The following is a 13,639-nucleotide window of genomic DNA, read 5'->3' as shown; positions in this document are numbered from 1 at the left end:
TAAAAGGACGTGAAAAACACAGACAATACTGACCCCTGGTGGCCAAAATGTTGCACATACGTGATTGTTTATCCGTCCAATTTCTTTAGAGGTGGCACATAGACAAGCATTCATACTCACAATCACACTTATGAAAAATGTATCCATATTACATATTTCAACATGCATGTCTTAGTAAAATTGAAACTGCAAAATTCAAATGCGGATGTCAGGGCCAGCAACCATTATTTGCCTAATTTGAAAGGAAGTAAATAAATACTTCTTTAGAGGTAGAAGAAATAAAATAGGAGCAAAATCCAGCATTCAAAGTACAAAGAGGGAACAGGTGTCCTTTTGTTGTTGTTTTTATTATATTACTGACATGGTCATTGCACAAAAGAATATTGTACTTTTTGGAACAATTTGCCCGTTGAACTGTGTAGATGGGCAGATGTGTCAAAAGCGGTGTGTGTGAAATTATAAACTCGAACAACTAAAACAACTCGACTTTCCACTCCTTCAGAATATACTGTAGATACAAACAATAAGAAACTCTGGTATATATATAATAATCACTATACTAACTTTTAAATATGTATATTCCAAAGTGGATAATACACTATGTACAAGCGGACGGCTGAAATTAAGATTGCTTTTCGATAAACCAGGTTATATTAGAACACAAATGAAACATTTCAGGCTTTACAAACGCTACCAACTAAATTCTTTTTTTCTTTAAGCTTTCTTCCCAGTCTGTTCTGACAAAATGCAGGTTATACTGTGAATGTAGGTGAAATAATAGACCAAATGTATATGGCACAAAAGCCACAAAAAAAAAAGCTAGAAAACTCAAACATGGGTGTGAATACAACAGTTACGATATAAACTGGCGACCTGTTGCAAAATAGAATAAATTCAAATGTTTGTACAGCTAATTATTTACACAATCGCACAGTGCTATAACTGAAATGCAGACACACAAATTAATGAAATGAAGCCTCATGTTGCTGCAACATCTTGTTGTCCTGTAAGAAGAAAACTACACCATTTCTTAAATAAACAATTTGTAGTGGTTGTGTTTCCATAGCCCCGGTGACAGGGCATTCATTTCCAACATCAAAGTTGGAATTTGTCCACAGATGACAGAAGAAAGAAACGCTTACGTTTTCAACTAAAGACGGCCATAAAAACATATACGTGTTAAACATTCATGTTTAAATACATAAAATTTATTAGTCAGGTCTATGCGCGAATAACTCCACAGTATGTGGCAATGTTAATAAATTCTATTAAAAAAAAGGTCTATATATGTACACAACGTTCTGTATAATATTTAAAAAAAAAAAAAAAACGGTGCTGCTACACAATCATGTTAAAAGTGTCCGGCACTGTGGAAGACCATGAGGAGTCAAGTGTGCACGCTTTTGGCAAACATGGACATATAATCAACAATTTAGCCCGGCAAGAGCAATACTCGTTGAATCCGACCGAAAACGCACAACCATGTATTGCTGCAACCCACAACTTTAATTAGAACATCAAGCATTGATGTTTTCTTTGTAGTGAATCTTGATGGCCACCTCAAACAAATGTCCACAGTGGTGCTGAAGTACACAAGACGGACGACAGCTTTGCTCACAACACATCAGCGTGCAGTTGTTTTAAGGTCCTTTCAGTTCACAGTGGCTTGAACGCACCCATAATTCTTTGGGCGCCATAAACTCCACTCGATTTTTTTGCTCACTTTAAGATAGTGTCCTCGGACGTGAACACACGGTCATCATATTAACCTCTGAAATTAACAATCAATTGACTCAATTGTCAAATTGTGGTTTGCATCACGGCACATCAAGAAAAGTACCCAAGGTGGTTCTGAAATCCCAAAAAAGAAAAGGTGGAATTTGCTCGTTGAATAAAACGTTATGTCAAAAAATCTCTTTTCACTCTCTCAAGGTCTTGACTTTGCATGTCGTCTGGATCACGCAATGCGAGGTGCTGAGCGGTCATTGGTGAGGGTCCTCTTGAGCTTGACTCCGTTGCGGATGGCCACTAGCATGTTGCCATCTGTCTCCTCTCCAGTCTCGGTTTCTCCATGTTCACTGTGAGGGTGCTGCTGCGCCAGTTGGTTGGGCAGCGGGACGGTGGGAGGATTGCTCGACGCCTGACCGCTCCAAGACACCACACGCGGTCCTCCGGCATTGTCGCCTCGTGGAGAAGTGGAACAATCAAGACTCCTTTCGATCTCCTCTGCACTCCTGCTCCCATTTACCACTCCTGGCATGTCGGGAACTGTTGGAATTTTTACCGGGATGACTGATGTGCGAATAGGAATTGGACCTGCGCCTACAACGGAGCCTGAGCGGCGGACGGATGGTTTGGAGGAAGGCGTGCGGCGGATTGTGGCAACACCTGGGGTGACAATCACTGCACCATGGCCCGTAGAATGGGAGCCAGAGACATTGTGGAATCCAGAATAAAACGCCTGATTTGAACCACCTGTACGGACAGAAACACAAAAGATAGTACTGTATAATAAGTGTATTGAAAACAAAAAAAAGTATGCACACAATATATCAGACGCAGGCCAACAAAAAAGTTCAGAACATGTTTTAGAAATGCAGTGGAACCTTGACATGTTGTACTAGTGACACCCTTGCATGTGGGCAAGGAAGGCCAGAGTCACTGATTCACTATCAGTTGTTTATTAAATTATACAATGAGTCAGAGACCAAATGAAAATTAAATTCACAAGTAAGGCTCCAAAGGATATGCGACGACATATGTGTGGTGCGTGTACCTACCTGTTGGAGTAGGTGGATAAGGCCCAGAAGTTGTATATGTGTGGGTGGGTGTTGAGGGACAGGTTCCGTTGGGGTAGCCCCCCTGTACAGGGTAGGGAACATGCGTGCTGGGCAGGCCGGCTGTGGAGGCGGGCCTCTTGGTCTGAAACATGCGTCGGTACGACTGGCCAATGTCACTGTTTCTGGGAATGGTGGACGACTTGTCAAAGTCAGACTGCTGTTGCTCAGCGTCCTGTTCCTCCGCCATTGAAAAATAGTCAAAATCTGACACTGGAGGGGAAGAAACAGAGAGAGATTAAGGTGCTGACAAAGCTAAACTTTAGCAATGCTTGACTAATTTGTGTTACCTTGTGAGGGTATCGTGTCCTCAGAGCAGCACGGTGTATTGGTCTGAGTGTTGTACCCACTGGAACACTGGATTGAGTCCCGATTGGACCTCTGGGGGTCTAGTTCCAGGCCTCTTGATAAGGCCACAGCCAGCTCATCGTGGGCCTCAAGCTCACCAGGCTGGAGTCATGAATACAGTTGAGGATGTGGCAGGGAGAATACATGAAAATAACAAGCCATGCTGACATGAGAAGACAACAAGATAAGCAAAAGTAACCTTGACTGGAGTTGTCCTGTTCCTTTCTTCCAGTGACACCTTTTGAGGTGTTTGCATCTCAGCTGGAGCCAGAGTAGTGCTCGAAAGGCTTTGCGGTGCGCAGCTTTCCCTGCCTGTAACTCCATTACTGTACATTACAGCGGGAGGCCCCTTGTCCTTCTTCTTTCGCAATGTATTGACCATGGGCTGGTCATATGGCCCTGGCTTGGCCCAGTCCTGGAAAGAAACGCAAGTTAGTGTTCTGACGAATGTTACAATAATACATACTGCACAGTTCTTCTTATTTTATAGCACAAACATGGCATGTGGATCAGACGATGGAAAATCTTCATTACAAACCTTCCAGCTGGGAACACGAGAGGAATGCATAATGGGAGAGCCCATTGGGCAGTTGTGAGTGAAATCTGGCAGGAGTGCTGAGGCGGGACGTGACCATGATCGTGTAGGGCAGGAGGAGGAAGTGGAGGATGAAGGGAAGAAGGGGAATGCTGTGCTGGAGCCTGAGCTCAAACTCCCACCATTGGTGGGGGAGTTGGCTGGGCTGTAGTGGTCAAAGCCATTGGACAGCTGCTTGTGTATGTTGGTGGATTGTAACAAAACGAGACAACAGAAACAAAGAATGGGATGAATTACTCAAATGAAAAAAGATATGAAATTAAAAAAAAAAAACACAAACATTACAATAATAGGGAGAACAACAGAGTGGGCACTAGAAATTAGAAATGGAATTTTTAACATCACTGATTTTATTTATCTATATTGTTTTTTAAACAGAGGACACTAATGAGCATTTCCGAGTTTCATTCATGATTTTCTAGACGTCCAGTCATGTGACACCTTACTTTCTTCTTATATTCTTTCATTATCTTTACTTTAATCGCCCCATGTACGAACATGTAACATTTGCTTCAATACATTTGTAAAAGGAATATGAATTTATGACCAACTTTAAATGAAAAATGACTCTTCACCCATCCTGTATATCAAAATGGTACAGAGCCCCTAAGGTGACATGGAAGACGAAAAAAGCTTTTTGTGAGGAAATGCAAAGTTGTTTTTTTTTCCTTGTCACATTGAGGGCACTGTAAAATGGCACAACATAATTAAGAACAGCTAAATGAAAATTGTTTAAACGAAGAGAAATAATGTCAATGACATTGGATTTGGAGTCCGTATTTGTAACAGGCCACGCTTCCCTTGAGCTTGTCAGAATTATTTTTTTTGTCATGTGAGGGATAACAGATAATGTGTGATGATGTCATGGTATGAGGTTTAGTATGATGCAGGATGTGGGCTGGGATGTGGGGAAAAATGTTAAAGAGTGAACGGAATACAGCGGATGAGTGTTTTCACCTTATCATTAGTATGCAGAGATGCAGGAGCAGCTGCTGCTAGAGAGGGGTCGTCCCTGCTCAAGTCACTGTGAAGGTGCTCGTACTCTGACACATCAGAGCAACCGGCACTGGAACAAGGCTGGGACGGCAAGCAAAGCAGCAGCAAGCGGGGCAAAAAAAAAAAAAAAAAAGGTAGCGGAAGACAAAGACAAACAGACGGACAGAACGGCAGAAACAGACAGTCAGCGATACAAGCAGTATGTTAGACAGAACGGGTAACTTTTCCATAGTGCTCAGATGTGCAGTCACATAACCATAGTGGCTGTGGAGTAGCTGCAGCGGGAAGTGTATTAAAATTAAGTACAAGACATTTATGTTGGGAGTGTTAGCTTTGCTAAAGGAAGAGTCCTGTCTGCTCCCCCAATTTGTATCATAAATTATTGGCGATCAAGCAAATTCATATTTCAAGCCACTAGTGTCGAAGAGCTTCAAAAAGTAAACACATTGCATCATATTAGCTTCAAGTGGGGAACTCGGCATACATGGTCTGGCATGCATACAAAATAACTAATATGACCATAATCATTTATTAGAGCCTAAGACAAAGCCAACATTACCAGTTTTATTATTTTTTGTTTGGATTGAATTTCAAGAATGAAACCCGTGAATAAGTATGCAGTAAAAAGTACTCCCAGTGTGTGTGTTACATTTTAAGATGCACGTTTGGTAAAGATATTAACTCAGGATGCTCTAGCCTCTCCAAACCACAGTTTATCACAGCGGTGGACGGTTTAATAGCAGGACGGGAGTGACCTGCTTTGCCCTAGGCTACGATGGAAGCACACAAATTTCCTGTGCAGTCAAGCTATAATAACCTCACCACAGTCTTATTACGTTATTGCCCTAATGGTTCTTTAAGTAGAGAATTAATGACTAGAACCCCCAACTCACGTTGTAAGTCAGACAACAATGCACAATTTTATTTTCCGTTACAGATGCAATTAAAAGCGTTAAGCAGAGAGCATCTTCCCACCTTGCTTTTTGCGGGCATCGGTGACGATGACATGGAGGATGTGCACTGGTCATGCGATGACGAGACGAAGCCAGAGTCGTGGGAGGAGACGCTGGAGAGACGAGCCGGGGCCTGCTGGGACAGCGTGGAGCTGCGGTACCGTTGGCGAGGTTGATGGTGGTGGAAGAGGTGGTGTGAGGAAGAGGAGGAAGAAGAGGAGGAAGGAGAATGAGAGTGAGAGCCACTTGATCCCCTGGAGTCACTACTGTTAACGCTGTTTAGACTACTTTGATAGAGAAGGGACATTGGCAGGAGGAGCAGAGAGCCAAGGGCACCAAAAGAGGTGAAATAAAAGGATAGAAGTTGCGAGAGTCGAGGAAAAGAGGAAATGAAGACAGGGACGTGGGACGTGTGGAGGGAACAGGGTAGGAAACCATTAACACGGCCCATCATGACGTATCGGTGTCTGAAGCATATTGTACATACGTTAAACCCCACCAAAGGTATTGGAACAGTGAGTCCAATTCCCTTACTTTGGCTGTAGACTGAACACAGTTAGGGTTGAAATCTTAATAATATGAAGCTAGGTATAACACGTAACATTTACATCTGAATCTGATTCAGAACTTGAATTCAGCCCAAGATGACTTTTTTTGTCACCTGCAAGGGGCATTTCCACATGCTGATGGGGGCTTGGAGTTGGGAAGCACAGATCACTAACAAATATAGTTGTCGTAACGTGAGTTAGAGATTATTTAATCATTTGCTATTATTTGATGGCGTGCATTAGATCGCATGTGAGGCAACATTGCACAATTATGCAGTCACTCACTTTGCAGCAGCTGCAAACATGCCTTTAGTCAAGAGAACAGTATTTTTGATTAAATTATTTTTATTTGAATAATTAAAAACAGAATGGAAAAAAAAATCACATGCTCCTTCAGAGCAGCCTGCTAGATAAGCCACGCTCGTCACAGGCGACGATTAGTATAATTCACAGGCTGTAAATATCCACTACTAGAGGGCACAAGTGAAAGATGCCTTATACAAGATTACAAAAGATTTGTGATTCCATTTTTCATTCATATCATAGGTAGATAAATGTACACCTAATCTAAGAATTATGTCCCGTTTCTTTTTTTTTTTTTTTTTGGTATGTTGTGCATGTATATTGCATTTTTACCTGCACATGCTGGACTTCCTGGATGTAGTGGTGCTAGGGGAAGAGGGTGGCGTTTGGTATGACCAACTATAGTCAGAACCTTTCAGATCCAAGATCACCTGAGAGGAACAAAGAGGATTGTAATACCTTATGAGAGTGATCATTAAAAAAAGAAAGATGTATTACTTGTTCACTGGCAGCGGGTAGCTTGTGTGGATCAGAGGTCAGTGATTTAAGGTCGTCAGAGATGGCCTGGAGATGGGTAACCTCTCCCAACATTGAGGTCTCTTCATCCTGGAAGAATCATTCATAGCAGATCAGAGTAAGCCATCATTACAAGTATTGACTTGGCAGTGCAAAACAGTTATCCAGTATATGCTAATGTGTATCTAGCGTAACTGCATAAAGAACTTTAAGAGTATAGGATAATCAAGAGGTGCTGCAAAAAAACTAAAATGTTCATACTACGACTTACTACATACCACTACAGGGCGCAGCAAGGCTACAAAAGCGCAGAATCTTTGTCTCTCCTCTATTAGTGCTTTCCTCAGGGCCTCTTTCTCAATTTCTTCCAGAAGGATGTATTTGTCATTGACGTCTTGCATTGCGCAGTCCAACTGGGGCAGGATATCACCGCGGCCTGCCACGTAAAAATTGCACACAAAAAAATTAACAACGCATATGGACAGAAGAAAAAGACTTTACAGTATTGACCACACAGTGGGGAAATTCACCGGTAACAGCAGTAAGAAACAATATACATTATTATATAAAAAAATTTATAAATGCAATTTTGATCAAAATACTTTGTTTAGACTATGATCATGTGTATCATCCAGTCATATTCAACAGACTTTGATTCACGCGCGGCGGCATCACTTAATAGTATCGGTCTAAACACACTACCTCGAAAACATAATATCACACAACACAATAACTAATTATATACCAAACTACTAGAAAGAAAATATTCGTGTAATTTAGTCTGTATGATGACAGACATTAAAGATAGGAGGACACTGATGCATGAGACTTCAAATTCCCTTTTCCTGATAGAAACACATTCGATTTTTGTGCTTGGTAATACAGAGCTTGAAAGCCAGGGAAACTAGAGAGTCTGAAGTTCAATTCTACATGCTGTGTAACCGCACAGCATGAATGAAAAAAGCCATGAGAAAACAAAGGAAAGGAGGCAGAGGATGACGTATGAAAGGGAAGATCCCGGGTGTTAGTTACCTTAAGTACGGCTCTTAAACTCGTAGCATACCACCAATGTACCCATAGCACTTAAAATAAAGATGACACCTATAGAGTTGCCAACTGATATTCCATATCAGCCCATTTTGATGGCTTCTTTACAAAGGAACCAAAGCATTGCAAACATCTACCTATGCAGTGACACTAACTGACTTACCCAAAGTATCTGCTCCGGGAAGAGAAGGATGGTTATCAGAAACACATGAGAACAAGGAGAGAAACAAAGTCAACTGAAGGAATGAGACCTTCCTTTTGGAAGTGTTTGCATTGAACTCAACTTGCTGTGCAGAACAACAAGGAACAATCTCCAAATCCGTTTTACGAGCCGAACAATTCAACTGAAGTCATGTTTTAAAACGTCAAATTATAAATATCCTAAAACAAAGTGGAGGGAAACGTATCCCACTGCTTTTGTAGCACATTTATTTTTTTTTTATATGGGTACATGTGTTTGTAAAACCAGAGCAAAGAGAACTTAAGAGAGGAAAAAAAAAAAACTCCCCGGTGCAGGCTACCAAGTAAGGCAATGTTTAGCTGTGCCAGATTTGCACAAGTCTTCCTCGTTCAGGACAAAGTACTTCTGCACACATCACTGTGGTCCAACTCTCTAATGTATTTATTCAGAAAACATGAAGAGTAGAGTCAAAATAAGTGTGCTTTACCTTTCTTTGCTTTCTTCTGAAGTTTGAGTGTGTCTGATGACTTTTTCTTGATCTCCTGCCGAGCTCTTTTATATTCTAGTGAAGACAAACGTGTGCAGGGAATTTGTTAATGCCAATCAAATCTTGATACGTCTCTGTTCAATGCGATGACAGTGACTAGGCCTTACATGATCATTTTTTTAACATAACACATTTTGTTATCATGATAACCGATAGATAATATCTCTTATTTTTTAATCCGTCCACGATCTGATCCGTTTTTCCTCACGAGAGTCGCGAGGGTGCTGGGTGTCACGGATAATGAGATTAGAGCATAATAATTGAAGTAGGCTTTATCTTTTTCAGGAGCATTTAACTTTGAATTCTCGTGTATATTAACATTGGCATTGAAATGTAGAACACTAAATAAAATGAATAAATAAAACAGACCAAGGCTCTGTTCACAAAAATTGTGCTATTGGTAAATAGTAACGTAACACAAAACGACATAACTGTAGTGGCAGCGTAAAATGAGTTTTCTGAATACTTCTATCTCCTTCAGAATGTCTTCTTTCACCTAGTTGTACAAAAATGGAATAGCTGTTTGTGTGTGGGCTTTATTTTGGGGGGGGCAATTTGTACTGTCTACCAAAAGTCTGCAGGATTCCTTTAAACGCTGGTTTTGTAACAATGTTGAATGGCTGCATCTCTTTCGCCTTACGGCCAGTAACACTGTCTGTGAGGTTTTGTAATTGCAAGGAAAATGAATGGCCCTCCATGTTGCGCCATGTTTTTTTTTTTTTTTTTTACTTCCAGCTGCAGAAATTGGGTGGGATGGTTGTGTTTTAAATGGACTTTGAGGTTCACTTTACTGCGACTTTCTTCATACAAATGCGACATGCCCACTTGTTGACGTTAGCTGGCCTCTTTTCACATTCAGCTGGCTTGAATGCAAAACATTCCACAATGGCATGAAGCTTTGGAACAAATTTGATTCATTTTGTTCATGTTTCTGTAACTGTAGAACGACAGCTATCAAAAAACGTAGCTTCAAGAACACTACGTCTTTCACTCTGCTTCAACGCTGTTCACACCGTCTGTGTATACGTGAGACCCGCCTCCAACATCGGCGAGCACAATGACTGACAAAAGAAAAATGAAGCAGTGCGACTAAATGTTGACGTACGTGATCTAACATGCATGCACATCAATTTATCGAGTCTGGAAAGGACAATCACATCCGTTTTATTTTGCAAACAAGATGGCGATAACGTAATTTTCGTGACAGGCCTAAGTCCGTGACCTATGACTGTCCAACCTTTGGCATGGTCCTTGTCCAAAGTGTAGACGCCTCGTTTCCACTCTTCCATCTGTTCTTGTAGGGGGTTGATAAGAGCCTCCAGGAAGGTCCTGAAGAAAAAAATAAAAATTGGTCAAGTTAATTTCAAATGTAAAGGTCCACCAATTATCAACATTTTTCGTGGATTTCTTTAAAACTGTGACAAAGGCAAATGTTTTCATGTTTGTCACGTTACAACCTCATTACAGAGTTTAATGGCGTATATGTCAGGCAATTGGATATTACAACCAAAAGGTGATGTCTATTTTGTCAATCATTAACAGCTGGGAGACTGGGCAATAGTGTTTATATCCAACTGTGTCACAGTAGGATGCTTGAAGCCTGTGCAGTTCTATCTGTCAATCATTACTTAACTGAGTCGAGAGACATTTGTGCATTTGTGACAGTGTTTAAGAAGCTGTGAGTGCTCGGCAGCTGCAGGCTTAGTGCATACGACTAAAATTAGACTACACCCCTCTCTTGTAGACATTTCTCCATGTGTCTGTCTGTCAGTTGTAGCCCCCACCCATGTACAGGCTCCTGCTATGGAGATCCAAGAGGAATGTACTGAAATGCCATTTGAAATTAAAAACCCTTGTCTGGGTAATGTGTGTGTGTGTGAAATGGCGACAAATATGTGGTGTACATGTGTGAGGGTCGACGCCAAAACAACGTAGAGGACCAAGGCTAGATGCATCGCCTCTTGCTCAGTACAGCACTACAGGGGGTGTTCTCGCAAAGTAGAGCACATGACATCAACACTTGGTGCGTAGAGTGACATCACATGTGCAGAAACGTTTATTAGCTAGACCTCATGAGGGTCAAAGAACACCAAATGTGTTGAGTTACGACATACTTCATGGTGGCAGGCTTGATTGTACATGCAAACCCAGACAATCTCACATTCCTGTCAAGCACTGAACAAAACAGTACTGGCATGTAAATAAATGTCAGTCGTGTTGTACTTGAGCAAAGATAGGTGCCACACGCATTCACAAACACAAATTCAATTCCTTACATGGAGAACTGTTTGAATTTAGCTTCAATGCTGCGATGTCTCATGCACATCCTGGTCAAAGCTGAACCGATGTCTTTGGTGCCTCCTGAAAGACAAAAATAGACAAACGTCATTAAAACGCAGTCGTAATTGAGTTCAGTGAATCTATGACAAAGTCAGTGTTTTGGTCTACAGAGTTCAAGTGCAGAGACTGTACAGACAAAACATCTTGTCAGGACATCGCACAGTTTCCTCGTGACAGTCTTTTACTCCCTCTGACTGACAGTAAGGTGACAAAAATAGAGGCAAGAAGACACTCAATGAGGAAAAAAAAGTCACAAATATGCCTAAACCAGCACCAGCACTGAGCCGTGTTGTTCTCTCCTGCGTTTGGGTCTTCTCCAAAAACATTTACCCCGAGTTCAACCAATTCCAGCAACGAACCCGAACAACACGATGAATTCACAAACCTCTCATTACAACTCGTCACTGGATACTTGCGGGCTGGCCAGAGGAGTGCTTCGTAATTACGTTGAATGTTTTTGGCAGTTCAACAAAAAGAGAAGTGACCCAAGCATATACAGTAGATGGAGAGCTGCAGGAATGCAATGCACAAATGCTAAATTTGAGCGTAAGAACAACGGAATATATTAATTGCTGGTAATATTTTAACATTAATTCTCAAATTATTGTGATTCCACATACTGCACTAGTTTTATTTGCATTTTATGCATACACGATGGTCTTATGGTATTAGTCGTTTTAGAGTGACTTTACTAAAGAAGAAAGCTCCATTTCTGTTTTCTCCTTAAAATAAATATAAACTTACAGATATATGCGTTAGGAGTTGTCCACATTGTTGAGTCAAGAAATATGACGGGAAACTGGAGGAATCATGCAAGACTAGCTATGGATGGAACAATACCGAAATCTCACGGTTGGGTTTTATCTAATTATTACGACATCTTGGGATGTTCACGGTTCTGCTGTAAGACTTGCAGGAAGGTTGACTGTCTATGTGATTGTCTTTTTAGATTTTTTTTAAAGAACACTCTCAAAATGAACGCAAACAGCCAAGTGACAAGAAATCCAACCAACAGGCAAATTCTTGTTAGTTTCTTTAAGTTTGGCGAGATGGGACACGTGCTGCTCCAATCGGTGCGAACCGGCACTTGGTGGGACGGACGCAGGTGGAGAGGGTTGCCTCTCGCCCGATCGATTGTGGAGCAACGCGGAATAAGGTGTAGCTTCAGGAAGAACTTGAGTTGCGTTTGGAGTGTCAATGATTTGTGGGTAATACAACTCACATTAGAGCTTCCAACTTTTTTTCCTTCTCTTTTTAAATCGCACGATAAACATACGGCCCTTAGATAACCTGGAGCTGCCGGTATTTTGTCCACTCTACTTCCACAATACACTCACAAGGGCCAGTCAGAAATGTATCAGTACATTTCTTGTGACGTGATCACATGTGTTAAATGGCCAATTGGGTGCAGATATATTGTAACAAATGGATCTGTGGCAGTCAGGCTAAGCGACGTGCTATATCTGACCCAAAACATATTTTAAACAAAACGTCTCATTACATTATTCCGAAACAAGACAACGACGATGGAGGCACTTTTAATACAGCAATATCATGCTGTCGTGAATATTGTGACGTCCCTAAAAAGTCGTGTCATTTTCTTCCCTGAACGCTCAGTAGCTGCCCTTTACTGAAAGACCCTCAGGCTGGATGTCGACACAAGGACGTCATAACGACTGACAGGACTTTTGTGTGAGTGCTCAGTGTGACTCAGGTTTCTGTAGACTGTTCGTGTCTTTGTGTTTGTGTTTGCATAACTTTGTGTGTGCATGTGGGAAAAGGTGGGGCCAACAGGTTTTTCTGTATGGATATATAGGACTGTCCTCTCTTGTGAAGTGTGAATTCATCCAGCAGAGCGAGCTGGTTCAAAGTACAGTTTGTGCAGCAAGCAAACAGGCTGGAAACAACAATCGGGCTACTGACGAGGCTTGCTTGAAAGTTCGTTGGCGGACACTATATGTACATTTAATATCTTGTGTCCTCCCTCATTGAGGAGCAGCAAACGGAAGTGAATGATACTAACCCTAAAACACAAGATGCTTTTCATTTATTGCTTCACTTGTTTCATCATCCATTCATCCACCACTGGACGGCTTGTTATTCTTGAGGGTGGGGCTGACAATGTCAGCGTACCACGGGGAGGCCACAAGGCCCACGAAAGTGTTAGTCCTGGCAAAATCTATTCATTGCACAGTAATTCAGCAGCTCAAGTCTGCACTGTCAGGGGAAGAGTTTGGTTTCAGCTGATAATGTATTTTTTACTACCACACCCGTACATCTGGAATTGATATGAAGCATATGTAAAGACCACAGTCAGCTTGCAGCAATGTCGAAAAGGACCGCCTCTGTTAAGAGTTGGGAAAGTGACTGCAATACCTGCAATCGGTTTCATCTGAACAATGCTTCATTGACCGGAGAAGTCTGATCT

The 13,639-nt window shown here is 41.5% G+C and overlaps 1 protein-coding gene across 6 annotated transcripts in view; it reads right to left on the bottom strand.

Annotated features, from left to right (window-relative positions):
* Positions 1-328: 328 nt before the first annotated feature.
* The window catches only part of LOC148329410 (protein MTSS 1-like), a 34,904-nt gene continuing 21,593 nt past the window's right edge, over positions 329-13,639 (bottom strand). Inside the window, exons 5-17 of one of the 6 annotated variants that reach the window (XM_088307541.1) lie at positions 11,148-11,232; positions 10,109-10,200; positions 8,812-8,886; positions 7,375-7,532; positions 7,079-7,186; positions 6,914-7,011; positions 5,752-6,016; positions 4,738-4,857; positions 3,724-3,951; positions 3,385-3,600; positions 3,128-3,287; positions 2,781-3,050; positions 329-2,475 (exon numbers count right to left, since the gene is read on the bottom strand). In XM_088307541.1, the coding sequence (XP_088163667.1) occupies positions 1,958-2,475; positions 2,781-3,050; positions 3,128-3,287; positions 3,385-3,600; positions 3,724-3,951; positions 4,738-4,857; positions 5,752-6,016; positions 6,914-7,011; positions 7,079-7,186; positions 7,375-7,532; positions 8,812-8,886; positions 10,109-10,200; positions 11,148-11,232 (2,393 nt within the window). In that variant the 3' untranslated portion in view covers positions 329-1,957. The remainder of the gene's footprint in view (positions 2,476-2,780; positions 3,051-3,127; positions 3,288-3,384; positions 3,601-3,723; positions 3,952-4,737; positions 4,858-5,751; positions 6,017-6,913; positions 7,012-7,078; positions 7,187-7,374; positions 7,533-8,811; positions 8,887-10,108; positions 10,201-11,147; positions 11,233-13,639) is intronic. The other 5 variants (XM_088307542.1, XM_088307544.1, XM_088307545.1 and 2 more) reach the window with 5 other exon arrangements.

This window comes from Idiotropiscis lumnitzeri, chromosome 10, assembly GCF_059441095.1.
Source record: "Idiotropiscis lumnitzeri isolate Australia: NSW breed Sydney's pygmy pipehorse chromosome 10, RoL_Ilum_1.0, whole genome shotgun sequence".
Lineage (NCBI taxonomy): Eukaryota > Metazoa > Chordata > Actinopteri > Syngnathiformes > Syngnathidae > Idiotropiscis > Idiotropiscis lumnitzeri.
This window is presented reverse-complemented; position numbering and strand designations above follow the sequence as displayed.